Source organism: Pyrus communis, chromosome 10 (assembly GCF_041283825.1).
Source record: "Pyrus communis isolate YQ-2024b chromosome 10, ASM4128382v1, whole genome shotgun sequence".
NCBI lineage: Eukaryota > Viridiplantae > Streptophyta > Magnoliopsida > Rosales > Rosaceae > Pyrus > Pyrus communis.
In genome coordinates, this window is record NC_142574.1 from 30,760,128 (window position 1) to 30,780,091 (window position 19,964).

A 19,964-nucleotide genomic window follows, 5' to 3' on the forward strand; every position below is an offset into this window, starting at 1 on the left:
ATCCTCTTCATCTTTCTCACTGTATTTCTGTTTCCTGTGTTCTTGAGAATCTTCGACTGGCCTATATGGTTTACAATAAGGTGTTGCACATTTAATTTATGGAGGTTTGGTAAAATGAGAGGTTCGGAAATAATTGGTTGTTGGTATCATGAACGCCTAGCATCACTATAAATGCATAATTCCTGTATTGCACATGGTGTAGATTGATCTTACAGTATTGGTAATGCTAGGGACCAACTTATTAAATCAAATTTTATAAATTTTATAACATAGTTGATGTAACATCCCACATCGTTTAGGGGAGTGGATCATGTAAGCCTTATATGTATATTCCTATCTCTACCTAGCACGAGGCCTTTTGAGAGCTCACTGGCTTCGGGTTCCATTGGAACTCCGAAGTTAAGCAAGTAACAAGCGAGAACAATCCCAAGATGGGTGACCCACTAGGAAGTTCTCGTCTGAGTTCCCAGAAACAAAACCGTGAGGGCGTGGTTAGGGCCCAAAGCGGATAATATCATGCTACGGTGGAGTCAAGCCCGGAATGTGGTGGGGGCCCGGGCCGGGATGTGATAGTTGTTGATGATTTGATTACTTAAGTGTTGATTAACGTGCTTAACTTCTATTGGTGACACATCATATGGTTCGCATATTTGCTCTGTCTAGCATTACTCTAGAGTAATATTAGGTAGACTAAATTTGTAAACTATGTGATGTGTCACCAATACGGAAAATTTTTCACTATGCTGGAAATACGGCCCAAAACACCAAGTGTCATAATATATATTTGGTTGCAAATTTTTTATTTTCAAGTTTCCAACTAATTGTATTGTAACCAGACTATGTTCTCGGTGCGCTGGAAAATCTCTTCATCAATAGGAAATAAGCATATTAATTAACACTTAGTAATAATCTAATCATCAACAACTACATCATTAGATTTACGAAATATGATCTAAATTGATGGTTTCCATAGTATTACTCTTTATCTTAGCGTATACATACCCCTTCACATATTTATTTGCTGATATGCAGCTTGAGTGAAAATTTCTTTTTAAAAACATATATGTGAATATAAACATATATATCTAGAGAAAATTTTACTTTTATATAGTCTCCTTAGTATTTCTAGGCTATAACAATGAGGAAATACTTCACCTTGTATCAAACGAGGGAGACAGAAAATCAACTACTAACAGCATCACAGAGCCGGCAGAAGATTGAGGAGGCCATGAAGAGCAGAGAGAAAATACACTTTTTTTTTTGTAAGGACAGAGATAGGACATTCAGTAAAGGGTACTGATGTTTATATGCAAAGCTGATTAGGGTTTAAATAGTCGTATTTATTCTGTACAGTGCCAATATTACCACCTGTAGTACACTTTCAAGACACTGTACTCCAGTGTATGCACTATGCAGTACGTTGTACTCCTCATTTTTAAGGAAATTCGTTATTGGTCTTCATAGCTTCTTTATTTTCCTTGTCCTCATTGTGCCACATATCTGAAACACTAATTATAGGTAATCTTCCAATTTAATTAAATCTTATGAAAAAAAAAAGATAATTAAATGTCATTTAGTGTTACAATATAGTGATATTCCTTTTCAGTGTAAAAATTTTATCATTAAAAACGTTCAATTTTTTAATCTTCATTTGAATATTATCTGTACAGAAAAATTATTCGAAACATATATCATTTATGCATTCAAATGTATGAAATACATCGACAATGTGAGTACCAATTCATATATTTTTTATGAAGTACAATTATTTAATACATTTGAATGATTAAATGATTTATGGTTCAAAATAAATATTAAGATATTAAATATAATTGTGAAATTAATAAAGTAAAGATACATGACCTCGTGAAGGATGCATGTAATATTCAAAAAAATATTTTAAAAAATTGAAAAAGGACGCTGTTGTTGCCACCACTTCTGCAATGATGGTCGCAGCCAGAATTGGATCATCTCCTAATCCATTAACATGGACCGTTGGATTATTATAATTTTTAAATAGGCTCTTTGTTTGTAACCGTTGGATCAAAATCCAACGATCCATATTAGTAAGTCAAGAAGATCCTGATCTCCTGCTCAGGAGAGGATCCAATTCCATCGCCGCCATCACCAACCCCCAACCCCCAACACCACATTACAGCTCATAAAAGCACATGAAAAGCAATTCATAAAATAAATTTACTGGACTACCAATTTCCCCCTTAGTTTAGGTCACCAATGTTTAGATTTTATCCCAACTTTCATTCCAAATTTACTTTTTATCCGTAGTTTTGTTTGTTCAAATTTACTTTGCCATTTCAATTAGTATTAAAATCTAATTTAAATTTTAGTGTTCAAACTAGAAAGAGTTGCATCGTATCTCCATTTTTCTCGGTGTTGTATGTTCATAAGGCCTGTGAAACGTCGGCTCGGAGTGCAGGGTACTCACTTTTTGGCCCAAAATGCATAAGGCATGTAGATATGTTGACCAAATTTTGTAAACTAAATGAAATGGAAGTTGATGATTAGATTATTACTTAGATTATTATTTAAGGTAATGCTAGGGAGACTAAATTTGGAGACAAAATTTGCAAACTAAATGACATGTCACCAATAAAAATAAGCACGTTTATCAATGCTTAAGTAATAAACCAATCATCAACTTTCATGTCCTTTAGTTTCCAAAATTTCGTATACAAATTTAGTCTCCCTAGCAATACTCAATTACTTAAGTATTGATTAACGGACTTATTTCTTACGGTGACACATTATTTAGCTTACAAATTTAATCTACAAATTTAGTCAACCTAGCATTACTCTTTTAGTAATTGAACTGTCTTGTCCACTGATATAATTCTATTTTTCTTATGATCAAAACTTCAAATGTTAGCAAGTCGCAAATAAAGTCGCTTCTGAGAGAATGTGCTCACATTGTAGTTGAAAGATCATGTGGCTAGCAGCAACATTACAAATTTAATTTGGTATAGTTTTAAAATATAGATTTGAGGAAAAAATGATCACATCTTTTATATATAAAGCCGGAGGCCGATTTTGGTGTCACCGGCTTCGACACAAATAATTGAACGCAAATGCCCCTCGGCCAAAAGAAATTCAAAGCGACTAGAAAGAACGCATAAAATTATCCAAGGGTAATTTTGTTATAAAGTTATTTTTAAAGAACAAAGTCGCTGGAAGGTTTCAATTACCTTCCTCTTTTCTACTTCTTTCTTTCCATCTCTCTCTGCCTCAGTTTCTTTATCTCTCAAACCCTAATTTTTTTGTCTTTCTGATCTCATCTCTCTACTCGCGCCGATCAGTCGAACACCGTCCAGGAATGTGTCTCCGAATTCATTAGCTTCGTCCCCAGCGAGTAATTTTCACCTCTCTCTATCTCTTTGTCTCTCCACTAGGGGTGAGTTCGGTTTTGTTCGGTTTGATTTTGATCGAAACCGAAAACCAAACCAAAGTTATTGTTCGGTTCGGTTTCAGTCCGGTTCGATTTTTTCTTTTTTATTTTTATTTTATATATATATATATATATATATATTTGGTTGATAAACTAACCCAAAAGAGGACCTGCCAAACAGGCCAAAAGATCCAACAAATTGTAAAGGCCCAATCCATAAAATACAACCGAAAAAACCTAAGCTTCCACTGTAGCACCCGCCGCCGAGCATCCCAAACCCTTGCCACCAACCAACCGACGCCTCGCCAATTGCAACATCCAGCCATGAGCACCTGTTTGAACACAACCAAATAGACAAGCAACCAACATAGGGCTCCACAAAGACAAATCCAAGAACAACATCAGCCAATTTTCCTTCAAAAATTCACAAACCAACAATCCAAACAAACATCAGCAACTTCAAAAATTCACAACCAAAAATCCAAACAAACATCACCAACATTTTTTAGATGATCAAAAAACACAAAAACAAAAAGAAAGATTGATTAAACAATTATAAGAAAATCCAAACAATTATCTTAAACAAATATTAGCATAATTCACCTGTTGAACCACCTCCGAGTGGCTTCTCAGTGGTTTACAAGAGTGCAAATGTAATAGATAAAATAAATTTACAAATTTGCAGAGGGTATCAATTCCAAATTCTGAACCCAATCATTCAATCACAAAATAAAAAAATTTACAAGATTGGGAAAAAAATCAATGAAATTGATACAGCGAGAGCAATGTTTACGAACCTGAACTTCTTGAATCAGGCATCGCAGCGGTGGGAAAGATAGATTCTTGATGGTGGGAGAGAGAGAGAGAGAGGTTGAGAAGTCAGAGAAGATGAAATGGGAATAAATGAGTGGACGGCTAGGGTTTTGTGTTTAGAAATGTTATAAAGAATTAAACATCCAGAATCACTATAAATATTTTACTAATATAATTATAGCTATACAAAGCTTGTTGTCAAGTTGGCTGAAGCAAATACTCCTCAACCAAGAAGTAAGGGGTTTGAAACCTCTAACCGCTAGGCTTTGAGTATTTAATATATATTAAATATAAATTGGTCCGGTTTGGTTTTTTCCGGCTTCGGTTCGGTGTTCGATGGCCATGTTAGGGTTTGAATACTATATCGAGCCCTTCAGGATTTACTTGGCTACGTACAGGGAGGTATTATTCTTTAACTTTTGCCTTTTATTCTTCCTTTTTCTTGTACTTTCAATTCACTTTACATTTTAGCATTTTCAAATGGAATTTTACAGTTTGGTTGTAGCATTTTCTGGTTGTTTTTTTTCACTTCCCATTTTCAATTCATTCAATGATGTTTTCCCTTCAGTTGAATCTAACACTTTCGTGAAATCTCTTTCTGAACGCTGCTACAGATGCTTGATTTCTTCAAGTCCGCAACGATTGCAGAGGTAAGCTCTCCGATGAAATCATCTACTTCACACTTTTTTTTCTTTTTACATATGGCTAAAAGTTTTTCATAGATTTATGTATTTGTTTCCTGTGAATTCGAATTCAAATCGGAATTATATATTAGTAGAAACAAATTTCATGAATTTTTTTATTTGCGTGTTTGTGCTGGTTCTGTTCTTTAGCTACAAGCAAGTAATCTGCATATAATTTGTAGTTAGGATCTAATGTTTTTCGGCTTTTCAAGACCAGCGGCAGGAGGTGCCTTTTCTTTTTTCTATTTTTTTAATTTCTAATTTCTAATTTTTATGCAAGATATGAAAATATTGTATGAATCTCATGCACGATTATCACCGAATGTATATATCTTTCGTGGAATTCTAGAGAAAATCCAAGCTGAATTCCATTCTGATTGAAAGAAATTTAATACCAGAAAGCTTGGCTCCCGTTCTGATTTGAAGAAATTTTTTTCTCGGATTAAACTACTAGACTAATTGTAGTATTTTGTGGGTTCAATTAGGGATGTTTTTAGGGTCTTTTTTTTTAAGAATATATTGAATTAGTTTATTTGTTATTTACGTTATTCCATTGCGAACTTTGAAGGTGATCTCAATTCACCTGTTGTGATCACAGTTTGTGATTTTGCACTCCCTGATGGCAGGTCACTACTCGAAGCTAGAGAGACTTCTTCAGCCCTTGGTTAGTTAAAGCCTACATTAGAGTCAACTAGAAATTAGGCTTGCGCGTTGCCGCGGGAACCAGTTGTTTCAGGCGTAATCAGATGAATAAAACACATTTAAGTTGAGTAAATTCCACACAAATATGAACAAACAAAAGGATACATAAGTGACTGAGGTCGATAAGATAAGCAATTTTGCTTTTATATACATTCAAGTGAGTTGGCATATAACACATTGTACAATGAGTGAGAAGACACTGAACGTCTTTTATTAGAAAGAGATGGTTTCCAAAAAAGTTATGTTTCCTTAAGAAACAGAACAAACATTTAGTTCACACATATAATGTGTCCTGCAGTGTAGGCAGCCATTTCAACAGGTAATTAAAAATAGAAAGTGTTGAGGACTTGTAAAAGTAGCTAATTTTGTAACCACAACTGTTCAAAGGCAAAAATAAGCAGAAGGCTTGTTTCCATACGAAACTGAAGAAACAGAAGTAAGTTGCAGTTTACACATATTTTGCCCCTGCAGTTAAGACGGCAAAATATATGCCCTGCAGCCTACATACCTCACTTGTGCAACATATGCCTTACACCGGAAAAACATCAAAAATCGAATACAAATTTGTAAATCATGGACGGATTTTGTTTGACATTTTTATAATCAAACCAAGTGGCAGCGTAGCACGTAAAATTACAAATTTGAAGCAACCAAAGAGTAGAAATTAAGATGTAGAGATATTCTCAAACTTGCAACATACTATATGGAAGCTAACTGTAGAGGTTTGTGAAGCAAACTGCGGCATGAGTTGCAGTCAATTGTACAAAAACATAGTAGTTTAACTAAAAAATGCGTGATGAAATGGATTCATAGTTTTCATGCATGACACAACTCTATATTATTCCATAAGTCAACTTAATATCATTCCACAAAGTGAAATTAGAATGCTTACTTGTCGTAGAGAGGGCAATGCCACAATGAAGGCATATGGCGAAACTTAGTAACCTGTAGCATTCATTGCACTTTGTAGCCGATATGATTTTGCCTATCTGATGGCATCTGCCAACACAAAAAAGGTCACAAAATCATTCCACAAAGTGAAATTAGAATGCTTACTTGTTGTAGAGAGGGCAATGCCACAATGAAGGCATATGGCGAAACTTAGTAACCTGTAGCATTCATTGCACTTTGTAGCCGATATGATTTTGCCTATCTGATGGCATTTGCCAACACAAAAAAGGTCACAAAAGGGATGCCAAGTCTATTTTGATTCTTATGACATGCGATAAATAGAACAGATGGATGATGTTTTCCATATCAATAGCATACCAAGAAATGGAAAGGACACAACACAGTAGCTTACTAATTCAAAAGATTAAATGAACTATAAATGGACCAGTGGTTAATCGATCTTAGATAAAAATAAAGCTGCTGATGAGATAACTGATTCCTGGTGTGAGTCATCACTTCTACTTTTTATGGCAATGATTACTTCAAGTTCTCATGCATACTCAATTGATCAATAATATCGACAATATATCATTCATTTCAGAAGGATCATTACTAAACATCAACTAATCCGTAGTTACCTGTAGTTTGATAACTGGAAGCCTGAGGCTTAACAAATTTGTAGATGTTTAGTAATGACCCTCCTGAAGCTCTTTATCAATATCTATGCATGTGAAGTTAAGAAAGGCATGAAGAAACTGGAGTCAAGACAAAATTAATTTTAATTTAAGAATTTGAACAATGAACCTTGAATTAGTACACTTGGTGATATGGATTCCATGTTCCATCAAGACCACTCTGAACAAATGCGAGATTTTGGCATGGATTCTTTGTTCCCATTCTCACTTTTGGCTTGGCATCTATTGCTCTGTTTAACATGTAACATTATATGTATTAATATATCATGTATATAAACAGATAGGTAACATATTGCATTGTGTGTATATAGAGTAATCTTTTTCTTATACCAAAAAATAGTTGGCAAAGGACACATTCAACCTGCAGATATAAGTTCTATTCAAGTTTATACCAAATTCATATAACATTTCCAAGTAAATTCATACAGAATTCGTTTAAAAATAAACAAAAAGTTGACCAAGTTGGGCAAAATACTGCAATTGCTCAAAAGTCGAAAAAGCGGGGAAAAAAGGTAGTCAGCTTAGCATAATATACACATTTTCAAGCGTTGAATTGCCTTGTTCGCAAATCAGTATTCTGTTATATATACAACCATTGAACTTATTATTTGAATCCAAAGCGGAAAAGTCAGGAAGACATTCACAAAACCAAATCAAATGCACCAAAGATCACATCAAAGAATAAATTATATAAATTGACAGATTGACAGAAACTCAGTAGAGATTAGAAAGAGAAAGAGAGACCGGAGTGGGAAAGTGAAGAGAGACATAGTTGTAGAGGTTAACGAAGGAAGCCATTGCCAAGAAATCAAGCTTGAATAATTAAAATTTATTGTTACAGATGATTAACGCTAAGGTTTCTCAATATCTGTGATCAAATGCATGCAAATGGTTAAATGAGTAATTTAGCTTGTTGATTTTTCTTCAGCCACCAGTGCAAAATTCATACGAATTCTCTCATATGCTTTGTAAATCTACCAAGATTGGTAATAACATGCTACTCAGCAGAACATTCATTATTCACCCATTAGTATTTAGCATCTACACTGAGTAACATATATTGCTCAGTTAGGACTGTTATACCGATCATCCATGATCAATGTAATCATATATTTCATAGCTACACTCCCCATTGACATACACTGACATAGCATCTACTTTTTTGCTGACTTTATTTGCTCAGTTAAGCAATAACCAACATACACAATTTGACAATCATAGCAGCTACACCAATCATCCATAAATGGGCAGAAATACAAATACTATTATATTGGGGTTGTGGAACAAATAAACCAATCATCCAATTCGAATGTCGTTTGGAAGAAATACACCAACCATTCAATTGGAATGGGGTTTGGTACGAATACATTTTTCCATTAATCGGATATTCAATTAACTGGGATTAAAAAAAGATTACCGAACAAAAGCCAATTTTCTAAAGAAAATTAGTGTTTTATACCTGCCAATTCCAAAGGCCTGTATGAGCCCAAAATTGAGGGATGGTGACATCTCCAATTTCGAGTTGGGGATCTGCATTTCCTGCAATTCCAAAGGCCTGTATGAGCCCAAAATTGGGGGATGGTGACACCTCCAATTTCGAGTTGGGGATCTGCATTTCCTGCAATTCCATAGTGTACAACACCTTTCACCTTGAATAGGGTTTGTAGTAATTGAGTTGAGATGCCTGCATTGAGCTTTTCACAGGTTTCTAAATCAATTTTTTTCCAGCAGGTTTCTACAGAAAATACTTCAATAATATTGAATGATACGGGAAAGAAACGGTTCAGATTTACACTAAAAGATTTAATAATTGTGAAAGTCGAATCTAACGGTTAATACACTTGCAGTATTGAAGCCGGACACTGTTTCTACGTCATTTATTAAATACATTATCTATGATATGCACTGACCAAAGAAATTAATCAAAGTAAAACAGACGGTCATCTGCATAATTAAGCATACCCTGCTCAATCCAGTCATAACAATTATAACCTTTTTGTCTTCCAATCGTCCGATTCGAAAACTTCTTCCTGTTTAATTGAGTATGTAGAATTCGGTCCATAGTTATTTTTCTTTCAATTACAATATTCTATGTATTTATAAATTTCAAAGCAGAACGTGCAAAGGCAAGAAAAGCAACAACAACAAAACTCATATATACCATGAGCTATAAAGATAAACATTTTAGCAAATGATACTGATTTCCGCATACTCATTATTCTCCATATACACTCGTGTTTATTTTGGTCATTTGGTGTGAGAAGTCAGTTTCTTTTAGGAAACATATGTACATAGCACTCAAAGAACACCCATGTAATTATATAAACTTAATATATATATATATATATAACATTTTATTCAAATACGGTAGCTTTTGATCAGCCACAAAGCTTGTAGACTGAAGTTCTAACCAGAGAAATCTTTGAAAAAGGCAGATCAGATTCATGAGGAAATAAAAACTTTATGTTCAAATGCGAAAAGCAAATCAAGAAACACAAAAACTTGAGAACTAATCGAAACCCAATAGAGAAAAACGAAAATCCAGAGAAACCCACTAACCTGTTGGAAAGAGTGATAGCCATGCAAACCTTCCCCATTTTGACAGAAAGAATAGCAGTGTCACATAACCATTCTGAAAACTATAGTAGCAGGTTTCCAAATCACTGAAGATAATAAATGAATAGCTAGAGACATTGAGAATAGTTTTCTTCATTACTTAAACAGTAGAATGTGTACAGGGCATAAATGAGGTTTGCTAATATAAATGTCGCTGAAGCGTGCATATACATTGTGACGTTTGCCAATATTTCCAGCTATTTCCAAGTGTGTGCTGGTGTGTTTTTTTCCTTTCAAATATGCAGTTTTTTTCATTTGAGTATAGATGTTAATATTTCTACAATTCAAGTGCCATTTTATTTCTTCACTTGGAAAAAGAACTAAGCCTTTTAAAGTGGTCATGGTGGAAAGCAGTTGGACACCATCGACTCACTCCACATTTTGTACCTAAAATTTCCACTTGATTATGTTTTAGCCTTACCTATTCTCTTCCTTAATTTGGCTTTGCCTAACCAAAGTCTTTTCCTGTTTAAGGACGCCCGCCCTATGTTATTTCCTTCTCCACTGCATTCTCATCTTGCTAAAATTTATAACATCAAACGATCAGAATCTCAACCCATAATCAATTTTACCCGCCCACAATAAATCAGAATCTCAAGCCAACAACTTACATTTGATTCGGGAAGTAAAGTGACTTGTGCAAATACTTCATCAGTGTCTGGTTCAGCCTATAATTCAGCAGAAAGAAACATATTATTCCCTCGCAAGGCCCAATAACTTGAGTACAAAAGAAGCAGCTAAACAATTAAATCCAGAATTCTTAGTTTTCTTCATAAGAGCAGCCACCACACTACCTTCAATTATACATTGATAACCTGACAAAGAATCTTCGAAGCAAGATTATACACTGGCATCTGCTGATCAGCCAGCTGATTAGTTGATGCCTCCACCTCTGACAAAACCCAGAAACACAAAACATAATATGCATCAGCTACAAAAACCCAAATAAATAAATAAAACACTCAAATTGCTATGTAAAAGCGACCATATTTTGACCCCAAAACAAAGATGTCATAGATGGAGGAAGAGAGAAGCGACAGAAAGGGAGAGATACTAACTCAACCCCACCAACTCTCTGCAGCCAACACAGTTATTCCCTCAACCCTACCCTCAAATCTTGTACCCAATCAACTCTCTTTCTGTCCCCCTAATCGTGCACCCGCCGTCACCTTCTCTCTTAAACCAACCCCCTCTCCTATCTCCCCCAAATCACACCCCCACACTCTGCAACCAACCCCCTCTCCTCTCTCCCCCATATCACACCCCCACCCTGTGAAGGCACTGACACCAGACCACCTCCCTAGAAACCGGCCCTAAAAACCCATACCCATACCTCCCTTACCCGTTCCCTTTCTCAAAGCAAAAAGAGTTTCAATTGACTTTATATATAAATTATACCTTTTTATGTTTAAACAATAATGTACATTGTATAATTACAGTTATAGTCCATGAATACAATTAGAGCAACTCCACCGTGGTGGATTGCTCGGGGGACAGCCCAGAGAAAAGGGCCCGAGGCCCTGTGGATCGGCTCCAGCGTGAAGGAGCCCGAGTGGAGGTGGAGGCCCGAGCTTAGTGCCTGTGAAGAATTGCCAGCCCGAAAGCCCGAGTGGATGTGACGCCAAGGCTAACGTCAGCCTGGCGTCAGGTCTTTTATTTTTTTCCTGTCAGGCGCGTGGGGGCGCGTCGCCGACATAGTTTCAGAAAAATCAGCCCACATTTTCAGATTCAAATGTTACCGTTGGGAATACACGTGGCTTCCCACGGTCCGTTCGATCTCAACGGCTCTTGAACTTGGACCGTTTGATGTCAACGGTAAAAAAAATATAAAAAGTCTTATTTAATATCCACCGTTCGATCTGAGATCAACGGTCGATATTAATATGCTTTATAAATAAATAAATAAATAAAAGAAAAAATAGTTTTAAAATTAAGAAAAGTTACCGTTGTGACACGTGGCACAATTTGGAGTGTTGGAATTCAAATTTTTTTATATCCAACGGCAGAAATTAATTAGTTGAATAAAAATTGTAAAAAAATCAAAATGGAACGGGACGGGACAGGACGGAACGGAACGGAGCGGGAGGAAAGATGCCCTCGGATGGAAACAAGGAGAAAGAAGATGGAAACGGAGAGGTTGTAATTTTGTGTTCCACGGATGTGGAACGAGTCGTTCCAGGGGGTGAAGTGGAACGAAAATTCACCCAAAACTTGTCCCGTGAAACAGCTCGTTCCACCCGTTTTAAGCGCACTAAACGTGGGACGGAACGCCTTGTCCCACTCTGTTCCATCCCGTCCCACGTACCAAACGGTACCTAAATACCTTCTCATTATCATTTACCTTACACCACAATTTCATATTTCCTCAACTACTTTCAATCACATTCCTTTCTTTCTCTCAAAGTTTCAATCCATTTTTTTTTCAACAAAATGACTACTGATGCAGGTACGAAATGGTCACATCTTATCTAAAATTCATCCCCAATAATTGTCTTTCGGATTTTATGACAAATGGCGCAACGAGAACAATTAAAAATCTTATCCGAAATTATAAATAAAATTATTTTGTATTATTTAATAATACTTCAGATAATGACACGTGGCGCAACGAGAACAATTAAAAATCTTATTCGAAATTACAATTAAATTTATTTTGTATTATTTTATAAATAAAAATAATAATAATATTTTATTGCCTATTGCCAGGGCTATTGAAGTGTAACGGTGGTGATGCAAAAGACGATTACTGTTCATTAAGGGCAATTACTGTTCACCAGGTGGATTGAATAGTGAATAGCCTAGGGGGGAGGGCTCCCACGCTAGAGTTGCTCTTAGAGGCCTTTGAATTTCTTTGCAAGAGAAGATTTATACGGAAAAGCAACTGCAAATATACAGACAGTGGGAATTTGAGGTTTGTAGTTCACCTACACAACAATTTCTTACTATATAGATACAACTGAGTAGTGAGAGAGCTTTAGATAATACTATTCAAGTCCACAGGTAATTATAAACTATAATCATATAATATCTCACAATAAAAATCAATGTGACTAAAAACAAATGATATATATCAACTTTGATGATTTCTCTTAGTTTCCCTCTCTTTCTCAGGAATCAAATAGCAATCGAAAATTACCAAAAACTGAAAAGATTGAAGTACCTGGGCAAGTTGGAATGCCTGGGTTGCCATCACCACTTGGTGTAAAAAAAATCACAGTGGGCATCTTCAAGAGCACCTAAACCCTTCATCCACAAACGTATGTATAAAACTCAACAAAATAATCTTGTGATTGCGTTAATCCGTATAAAAAAATACGCTAAATTCATAGTTGGGGTGCAAAGAACCTAATTTTCAGCAATCCAAAGTCACAGATCCAAGGCATTCAAGCACACAACAGAGAAGAGAGTATATTTTGAGGCACAAACCGAGTCTCCACTCCTATTAATCAAACCCTCAACCTTACATGTTTTGAGGGGGAGGAGCACGACTTGGTTACGGAGACCAATTTCTATCAATCTCTTTTAGTTATATAGAGATTTAATATTTCAAGCATCAATGCATTGAACATTTGGTACTTGATATGAACATTTGATAACTGAAAAGCAAAACTTTTTGTCTTGTCCAACATTTAAGCCATAAATGTTTTGTTACTTGTCGTATCTCGTTTTATATAGTGGTGAATTTGCATCCTTAACTACTGATTAGTCTTGTATCTCCTATGTTCAGATCAAATTCTATTTTTTAGTGATGCAGCTGTGACAACAGGGACTAAGAGTTTGGTCTAAAGCTACAACAGGGACTAATTCTATGATCAAGATGGGGAATATTCGTCCTCTTACAGGGTCTGCTGGAGAGATCAGAAACAATTGCAGGGCTGTTAACGCATGAAATATGTGTAGCCAGCAGTGGACTTGCATTATGCAAGAGTATTGTCCTAGCTCCTGATTGCTTTAATGCCTTAGGGGAATCTTTTATGTAGACTGTATGTGGAATGAATTTCTTTTATTTTCTTTTGAGATATATATATATAAAGTTTCAACATATCCAATTCAAATTAGCACATATCCAAATTTCAATTCAATAAACCACATATCCAAATCAATTCAAGCTAAATACCTAATATTCAATCACATATCCAATTCAAATTACATGACTAATATAAAATAACATGTCCAATCTTTAAGCACATTTTCAAAACAGATTTAGAACACTATAAAATCTACTTAGCAGCAGAACATAAACATAAAAATCCAACACAGAGACAAAGCAGCATACCAATTCCCTATCTTGTATGCTCTTTTCAGCTGGATCTTCTTAACTCGTTTCAAAACTTCTCCCATGCATTCTGTTGCACCCTGCAAATTTGTTAACTCAACTTAATAAGTAACACTCTAATTATTTCTTAGCCAAAACTAAGCCGACAGAGGGATGAGAAGCAACAGAGGGATGGAAAAAAAATCTACCAACAGAGGGATGAGAAGCAAACACCAGGAAATTATCAGGAAGCACAGAAATTAGCACGGTGAAACCAAAAAATTCGAAATATGGTGTTAACAAAGCAAACGGAAAACAAAACAATAAACAATGATTTGCAAACAGTGCATAACCTGTTGAACCAGAGCAAAAAAGTGAAAACCCATACCCTCCCATACACCCCTCTGTCACTCTCCTCACTGACCCTGCGCACTAACCCATTAATTAACCCCCAAAAATGCACACAGCCATGCTTTCTCCTCCCTCTGTCAATCTCTATCTCCCTATCCATCTCTCTCTATAAAATCACAAATCCCCCAAAACCGGACCTAACATACTTAACAATTAGAAAATCTAAGGCACCATTAAAGAAAACAATTTAAAAAAGGAACTTATCTTTGGATTTGAGGCATGCAGCGCAAGATCCGGCACACCCCACCCTCGGTAGGGTTTGTTGATGACCCCTACCCCCTCTCCCTGAAATCCCGACGACCCATATGGTCTTCTCTGACCATACCGACCCTCCCATCTGCAGCAACTGTGCCAAGACCCCTAACCCTCCCCCTCGCTCTCCTTCCATCGCCATCTCTCTCTCTCTCGCAGACCCTCCCCGAAACCCTAATTGAACGACAGCAAATGACACCTACCGGGTGACACCCTATCTCTCCCAAAACAGAGAGGACAAAATTGCCCTTCGTAATAGATCATCCCCACCATCGGATTGTAATCTTAGATGGGCAAAAATGTGGTTAAATAATTTGGGCCTCACTGAGGGCCGGGCTTCCCAGCCAAAACCAACACATTTGGGCCTGGCTGAAGGCCGGGCTGCTGACCCAAAACCAACAGAAAGATCAATGGCATGGTTGTAAATAATCTGAAAATCGGATTGAAATAGTATTCATTTCTACAGTGCCAATTCCAAACCTTTCTTTAGACTAAAGTAATAATATCATGGATTCTCTATTCCTTATTTAGTAATAACTTGATTTATGCAACCCTCAAGTTTATTTAGCCATGTAAATTGAACTTTTTCCTGCTTTAATGTAGGGGCAGTTCAATTCGCTGACGGGTTAGCATTAGCAAAGGTTGGTTCAATTGTAATTACTTATCTCTATGAAGAAGAATAAATGAAATATATAGTTGTATGAACAACCCATGAAGAAGAATATATAGTTGTGAACGAAAAGACAAAAGAATCCCCAGTTTTTAATGGCTCTGTATCCATAGTTGCCCATTTTTTTATTTATTATTATTACAACAATTCTGAAAGGGACTCAATTTTCGGAGTCTTCAGTTATTGTTAACTTTTTTTTATCCAAAGTTTTTTTTTTTTTCACCTTTTGGTTTAGGCTTCTCTAAGATATCGAAGCTATATTTAATGATTTCGTGTTTTTTTTTAATTGTGTTACATCTTAATTTGATGGTGTTTACAGAAGGATACATGTGGATGTAGCAACTGTTTTGTAAGAGCCAAAGAAACTGTACATGGGCATGGGTTAGCAGTGCTATTTCATCCCACAGATGGAGACGCTATTGATATTGAGTAATCTTCGAAGAAAGTCACCTCTTCAGAGAAGTAATCTGGCAGCATTCGTTAAGTACTTTCCAAGCTACGGACTTCACTAATCCCGGGTTTTAGTTTGTTTCTAATTTATTGAGTTTTTAGGGGCATATTCCGTAATTAAAGGGGAAGGACGGAGGGTTCCGATTTGGTTTCGAAATCTTGAATCTGGTCAAATGAAAGAATCAAAATTCAAGGATAATATGCCACCAATCATAGGACTCTGACTTCCAACTCTGCTGCTGCACTGAAGCATCATACTTTTCTTCATACGTTGGAAACATATTCTGTTTTTTTGGTTTTTTTTTTTTACTAGTATTAGTAGCTTTTTAGGGTTTTAACTATTTGATTTCACACATTCATTACAGACACAGTAAATAGTTACCTTTTAAATTCGAATAAGCATGGATTTTTTGCTTTTGTTTTTATTATTGTTGCCTTGATTGCGGTTATCTGACTAATTAATACTCCATGATGTATTGAGCAATATTGTGTGGCTCAAAGAATTTCGTATGTGTTTACGCGTATTTTTGTACTCTGAATAATTCTAATCAAATTCCATTGCTCCTAAGCTAAGGTCAGAATTTGTAGCATATAAGGGAAGGTTAGCAGATACTTACCAATTATCCAAAGCCGGATGTTAAGGTCTTTAAGATTAATATCTTTTTGTATGTGTAGCATCTGCTTGGAAAAGGTTTCAACTTTATTTTTTATTTGTTAGATGATCAATTGATGTATTTTATGACAGTTGATCTGCAAGATATAAAGATGATTTCTTTGTTTATGTATACTGTTTAATTATATCGATGGAAATTGGTGCTGCCATTGTGGCAGTGGATGAATTTCTGGCTTTTGAGATAAAGTAGTAAAAAAATTTGATTTCTTTTTTCTTTACATGCTTTTCTTTTAATTTTGCAGGAATTCTCACGTTGCTTTGATTAAGTTATACATGGCCATGATAAGGTATTGCTCATCCCCACAAACATTTTGTACATGTGTGGCATTAATATATTTTGTTTTCTTATTGAATTTGTTTTCATTCAATGGGGTTGGCGAGCTAAACATCAAGTGGCTTTGTAATCGTGTTGAAACTGAAGTCCTAATTTGGTAGTTTGTTCATAATTAGTGTGTTATGTTGTTTTCCTGTGTGTTTTATGTGTTTGTTCATTTGTGGGAATCTTCACAAGAAATGTTGTGTACAAAGATATTTTGCTTCGATCAAATATATAATAAGGTTACATTCATTCTTTTAATGTTTAATTCACTTTTCAAATCCACATAAATAAATACATTTAAATTGTACAAATCACGCATAAAATACCGTAATTATAAAATGATATTCCGCACGTGTGTGAGTGTGCAGGGAGGCTAGTTAACTAGAAACTAAAAAGGTTTCAGCACAATATGTTCAAGCAAGAAGCTCAATCTTGATGCTACCGATCTTAACAGCCTGAGTGCCGAACCTGGGCACTAAAGTCACCACCACACTCTCATCATCTTCAGCACCCAAATCCTCCAACAAGTCCGTTAACCCCAACCTTAAACAACCCTTGCTCCTCTTGTTTTCCTTGTGCTTATGTGGCACACTCACAAAACTCCCAGCAAACTCGCTATTGACGGGTCCACTCGGTGCCTCATCATCGTCCACGTCATTCACGCACACATCAAACTTCACAGCCACATCTTTGTCAAACTCAATCCCATCAATCACCAATATCTCCTCCTCATCCTCTTTCTCCTTCTTGCTCCTCTTCTTCTGCTTCGGCCTTGGCACCACCGTACGTATCTTCGTCTCCAAACTTACTGGAAAATCTTTACTCGCCACCAGCTTCCCTAATGACGTCGTCTCAGCGGCCTTCGCCACTCCAGCCGCCTTTGTCCGACGTGGCGTCGGTCTAGTCTTGAGCCATGGAATCTCAACATCTTCATACGTATACCCTAGCTTTTTATTATCAAGACAGTCCCTCACCCTGACCCTAACAAGCTCAGCATTCTCGTCATAAAACAAGAACCCCGAATCCAACCAATCCGGATCGTTAATATCTTTATTTTTAGTCCCTAAACTTTTCCAAATATTCCACATTCGATCCACATTCGAATGGTGCGCAAAAAATATTGGATCCCTTCCAGCGGAGTAAAAATTCCCCATGTCTTCAATATTAGGTTGCGTGTTATCTCCGGTCCATAAATGAACCGGACCATGTGGGGCCGTTTCGATTGAACCCTGCCCTGGATCTGGTTCAGTGCCAGCCCTCAAGGGCGCACCAAAGAACAACAGCTGTTTCTTGGCGTTGGAAATCATCTGCCTATACATGAGTTTGAGGTTGGCGTCGATTCGAGCATCGTTGGAAATTGTTTCATCCGTGCCGTTGAAGTCAAGATCGATGAGAGTCGGCGGCTGATGGCTGGCAGCGCGGAACTTGTCGTAAAGTGGAGAGTCCGGGTTAGTGTACAAGGCAGGGATTTGCATGCCAGCTGGCGCGTCGTAGTTCCAAAACGGCAACGCGAACGTCGGATCGCCTATGAGTTTGCCCAAGATTCTTTCGTAGAAGTATAGGTAGTAACGATGGAAGGGGAAGAAAAGCCAGCAATTATGGATTTGGAGCTCGAGGTTGGGGAAGCCGACTTCATCGTACGCGCCGTCGCAATAGGCACAGTGGATATCGGCTTGCTGGGAGAAGCTACGCGGATCGTCGTCAGGGAGGGCTTTCATGAGCTCGATGGCTTTTGAGTATTTTTCGATGTAGGCTTTATCCACGGACTGAGCCGCCGGCCTGACGCGGAGTTTGGCAGGGGAGGGGAATTTGAAGTCTACGATTTTTTGGGACGTTGGCGGGCAGCAGTTGGTTGGGAGTGCTCCACTTGGTAAGTCCGCAGGTCCGCATTTGTCTATGTCAGGCGGCGCCACTGGCTTTGCAAAAGCGAAGTGGTCGCTGCCAAGACCAGCCACTCCACCATACAGGCCTCCAAGACCTATGAGTACATTTCTTCTGTCTAGGTTTACTGGAGAAGGGTTTTCATTGTCGTGATCGTTGGAGCTAGTGGAAGGGTTTTTATTTTGGTCACTACTATTATTTGTGGCTTTGCATGAGACAGCTTGTAAATTGGAATGCCTAGGGTTTCGAAATAAGGAAGTTCGGTGGTACTTTTGGGAGAAAGGGGAGAGGGAGGTTGTGGGGATGATACTTGTGGTGGAGGTGACGAGTAGAGGTGACATAGAAGCCATGGTTACTTGACTCTGAATAATACGGGCTTTTCATTTATAATGTGTTCTAGGTTTTACTTTTCTTTGACAGTCGGCAGGCCGTACACATTTGTCGGTCCTTATGGATTTGACAAGGAATACTGCGTGGTCATCTAGTACACGACAACCATGCACTATAGCACGTGGCATGTTTTTATAGATGGAGAGAGAATCGAGTAAGGTTCACGAGCAATAATATTTGATCTATACATGTCCATATATATAATTAGGATTGAAGGCTACACGCATTTTGTAGAGCTTATTTTGTTACATATTTTAACAATTTAAGTGCTTGCTTATCTTTTAGATTTTCTCTTAAACATCATGTCTATAAAAAAAAATCATCAAAATTCAAACTATACGATTATTAGATCAAATGATAGTTATTTTAGTGTTTATTTGTAAAATATATTCATTCATTTTCTTCACTACAAATGAGTAAATTAACGATTTTATAATTTTTCTAATTTTTTACATTGATTATTTATGAATGTTGAATTGAAATATAAACGATTCAAAAATCGTTAATATACATTACAAATAGACTTTACAAAATAAGTGTCATAAAAAATGGACGGTTTGCATGGCTTGGAAATTGGAATAGATTCGAAAAACGTGCTTTTTGTAGCAAGTTGTAGGAAAGTTTGCTTGGACTTTCACAACCGTAAATAAATTAAACTGTTCGCCTTCTTAGGAAAAAGAAGTGGCCCTAGTTTCCCTTTGATTTTTAAAGCACGGTGGGAGACAGCTGTTATTGACTATATACTGCAAGTCGTACGAATACAATGATCATAGTTTCTACATTGATGCTCTAATTCTAATGTTTTACAACGTGTACGCTAAAATATTTTAATATTAGTTTTAGTGTTATCAAAGCAATAA

At 36.7% G+C, this 19,964-nt stretch overlaps 2 protein-coding genes and 1 long non-coding RNA gene across 38 annotated transcripts; 1 reads left to right on the forward strand and 2 right to left on the reverse strand.

Moving 5' to 3' along the window:
- Window positions 1-3,136: 3,136 nt before the first annotated feature.
- On the reverse strand, window positions 3,137-14,888 carry LOC137730288 (bark storage protein A-like). 36 transcript variants are annotated; one of them, XR_015952406.1, is made up of 13 exons: window positions 14,080-14,885; window positions 12,964-13,046; window positions 10,598-10,693; window positions 10,415-10,471; window positions 10,225-10,323; window positions 9,747-9,826; window positions 9,150-9,217; window positions 8,647-8,881; window positions 7,131-7,417; window positions 6,711-6,754; window positions 6,494-6,600; window positions 4,201-5,575; window positions 3,137-3,817 (listed from the first exon to the last, which is right to left on the reverse strand). XR_015952406.1 is itself a non-coding variant. In XM_088677988.1 (10 exons), the coding sequence occupies exons 6-10, from the start codon at window positions 9,782-9,784 to the stop codon at window positions 7,337-7,339; spliced, it is 333 nt and encodes a 110-aa protein (XP_088534114.1). In that variant the 5' UTR covers window positions 9,785-9,826; window positions 10,225-10,323; window positions 10,415-10,471; window positions 10,598-10,693; window positions 12,964-13,046; window positions 14,080-14,876; the 3' UTR covers window positions 7,249-7,336. The 36 variants fall into 36 exon arrangements, 10 of the variants coding, with proteins under 10 accessions (XP_088534114.1, XP_088534111.1, XP_088534115.1 ...); XR_015952402.1 differs by lacking the exon at window positions 10,225-10,323 and having other exon boundaries at window positions 7,297-7,417; window positions 8,647-8,696; window positions 8,776-8,881; window positions 14,080-14,879; XR_015952400.1 differs by lacking the exon at window positions 10,225-10,323 and having other exon boundaries at window positions 6,494-6,754; window positions 7,131-7,213; window positions 7,297-7,417; ... (1 more) ...; window positions 8,776-8,881; window positions 14,080-14,879.
- Window positions 4,731-6,992, forward strand: LOC148693886 (uncharacterized). Its single transcript, XR_015952422.1, has 2 exons — window positions 4,731-4,866; window positions 5,526-6,992. It is a non-coding gene; the product is annotated as an uncharacterized LOC148693886 (long non-coding RNA).
- Window positions 14,889-17,030: 2,142 nt separating the features above from the next.
- On the reverse strand, window positions 17,031-19,382 carry LOC137729578 (polyphenol oxidase, chloroplastic). Its single transcript, XM_068468553.2, has one exon. It carries the CDS (start codon window positions 19,062-19,064, stop codon window positions 17,247-17,249), a length of 1,818 nt encoding a protein of 605 aa, XP_068324654.2. The 5' UTR covers window positions 19,065-19,382; the 3' UTR covers window positions 17,031-17,246.
- Between the last annotated feature and the right edge of the window lie 582 nt (window positions 19,383-19,964).

What these genes read in the sequence shown, in the direction of transcription:
- LOC137730288 (XM_068469348.2), bottom strand. Translation starts at nt 9,784, where the DNA reads ATGGGGAAGGTTTGCATGGCTATCACTCTTTCCAACAG. An exon ending in GCTATCACTCTTTCCAACAG is followed by an intron (nt 9,218 to 9,746) that starts GTTAGTGGGTTT and finishes TCAATTAAACAG; the next exon opens with GAAGAAGTTTTCGAATCGGA. An exon ending in TTATGACTGGATTGAGCAGG is followed by an intron (nt 8,882 to 9,149) that starts GTATGCTTAATT and finishes ACCTGTGAAAAG; the next exon opens with CTCAATGCAGGCATCTCAAC.
- LOC137729578 (XM_068468553.2), bottom strand. Translation starts at nt 19,064, where the DNA reads ATGGCTTCTATGTCACCTCTACTCGTCACCTCCACCACAAGTATCATC.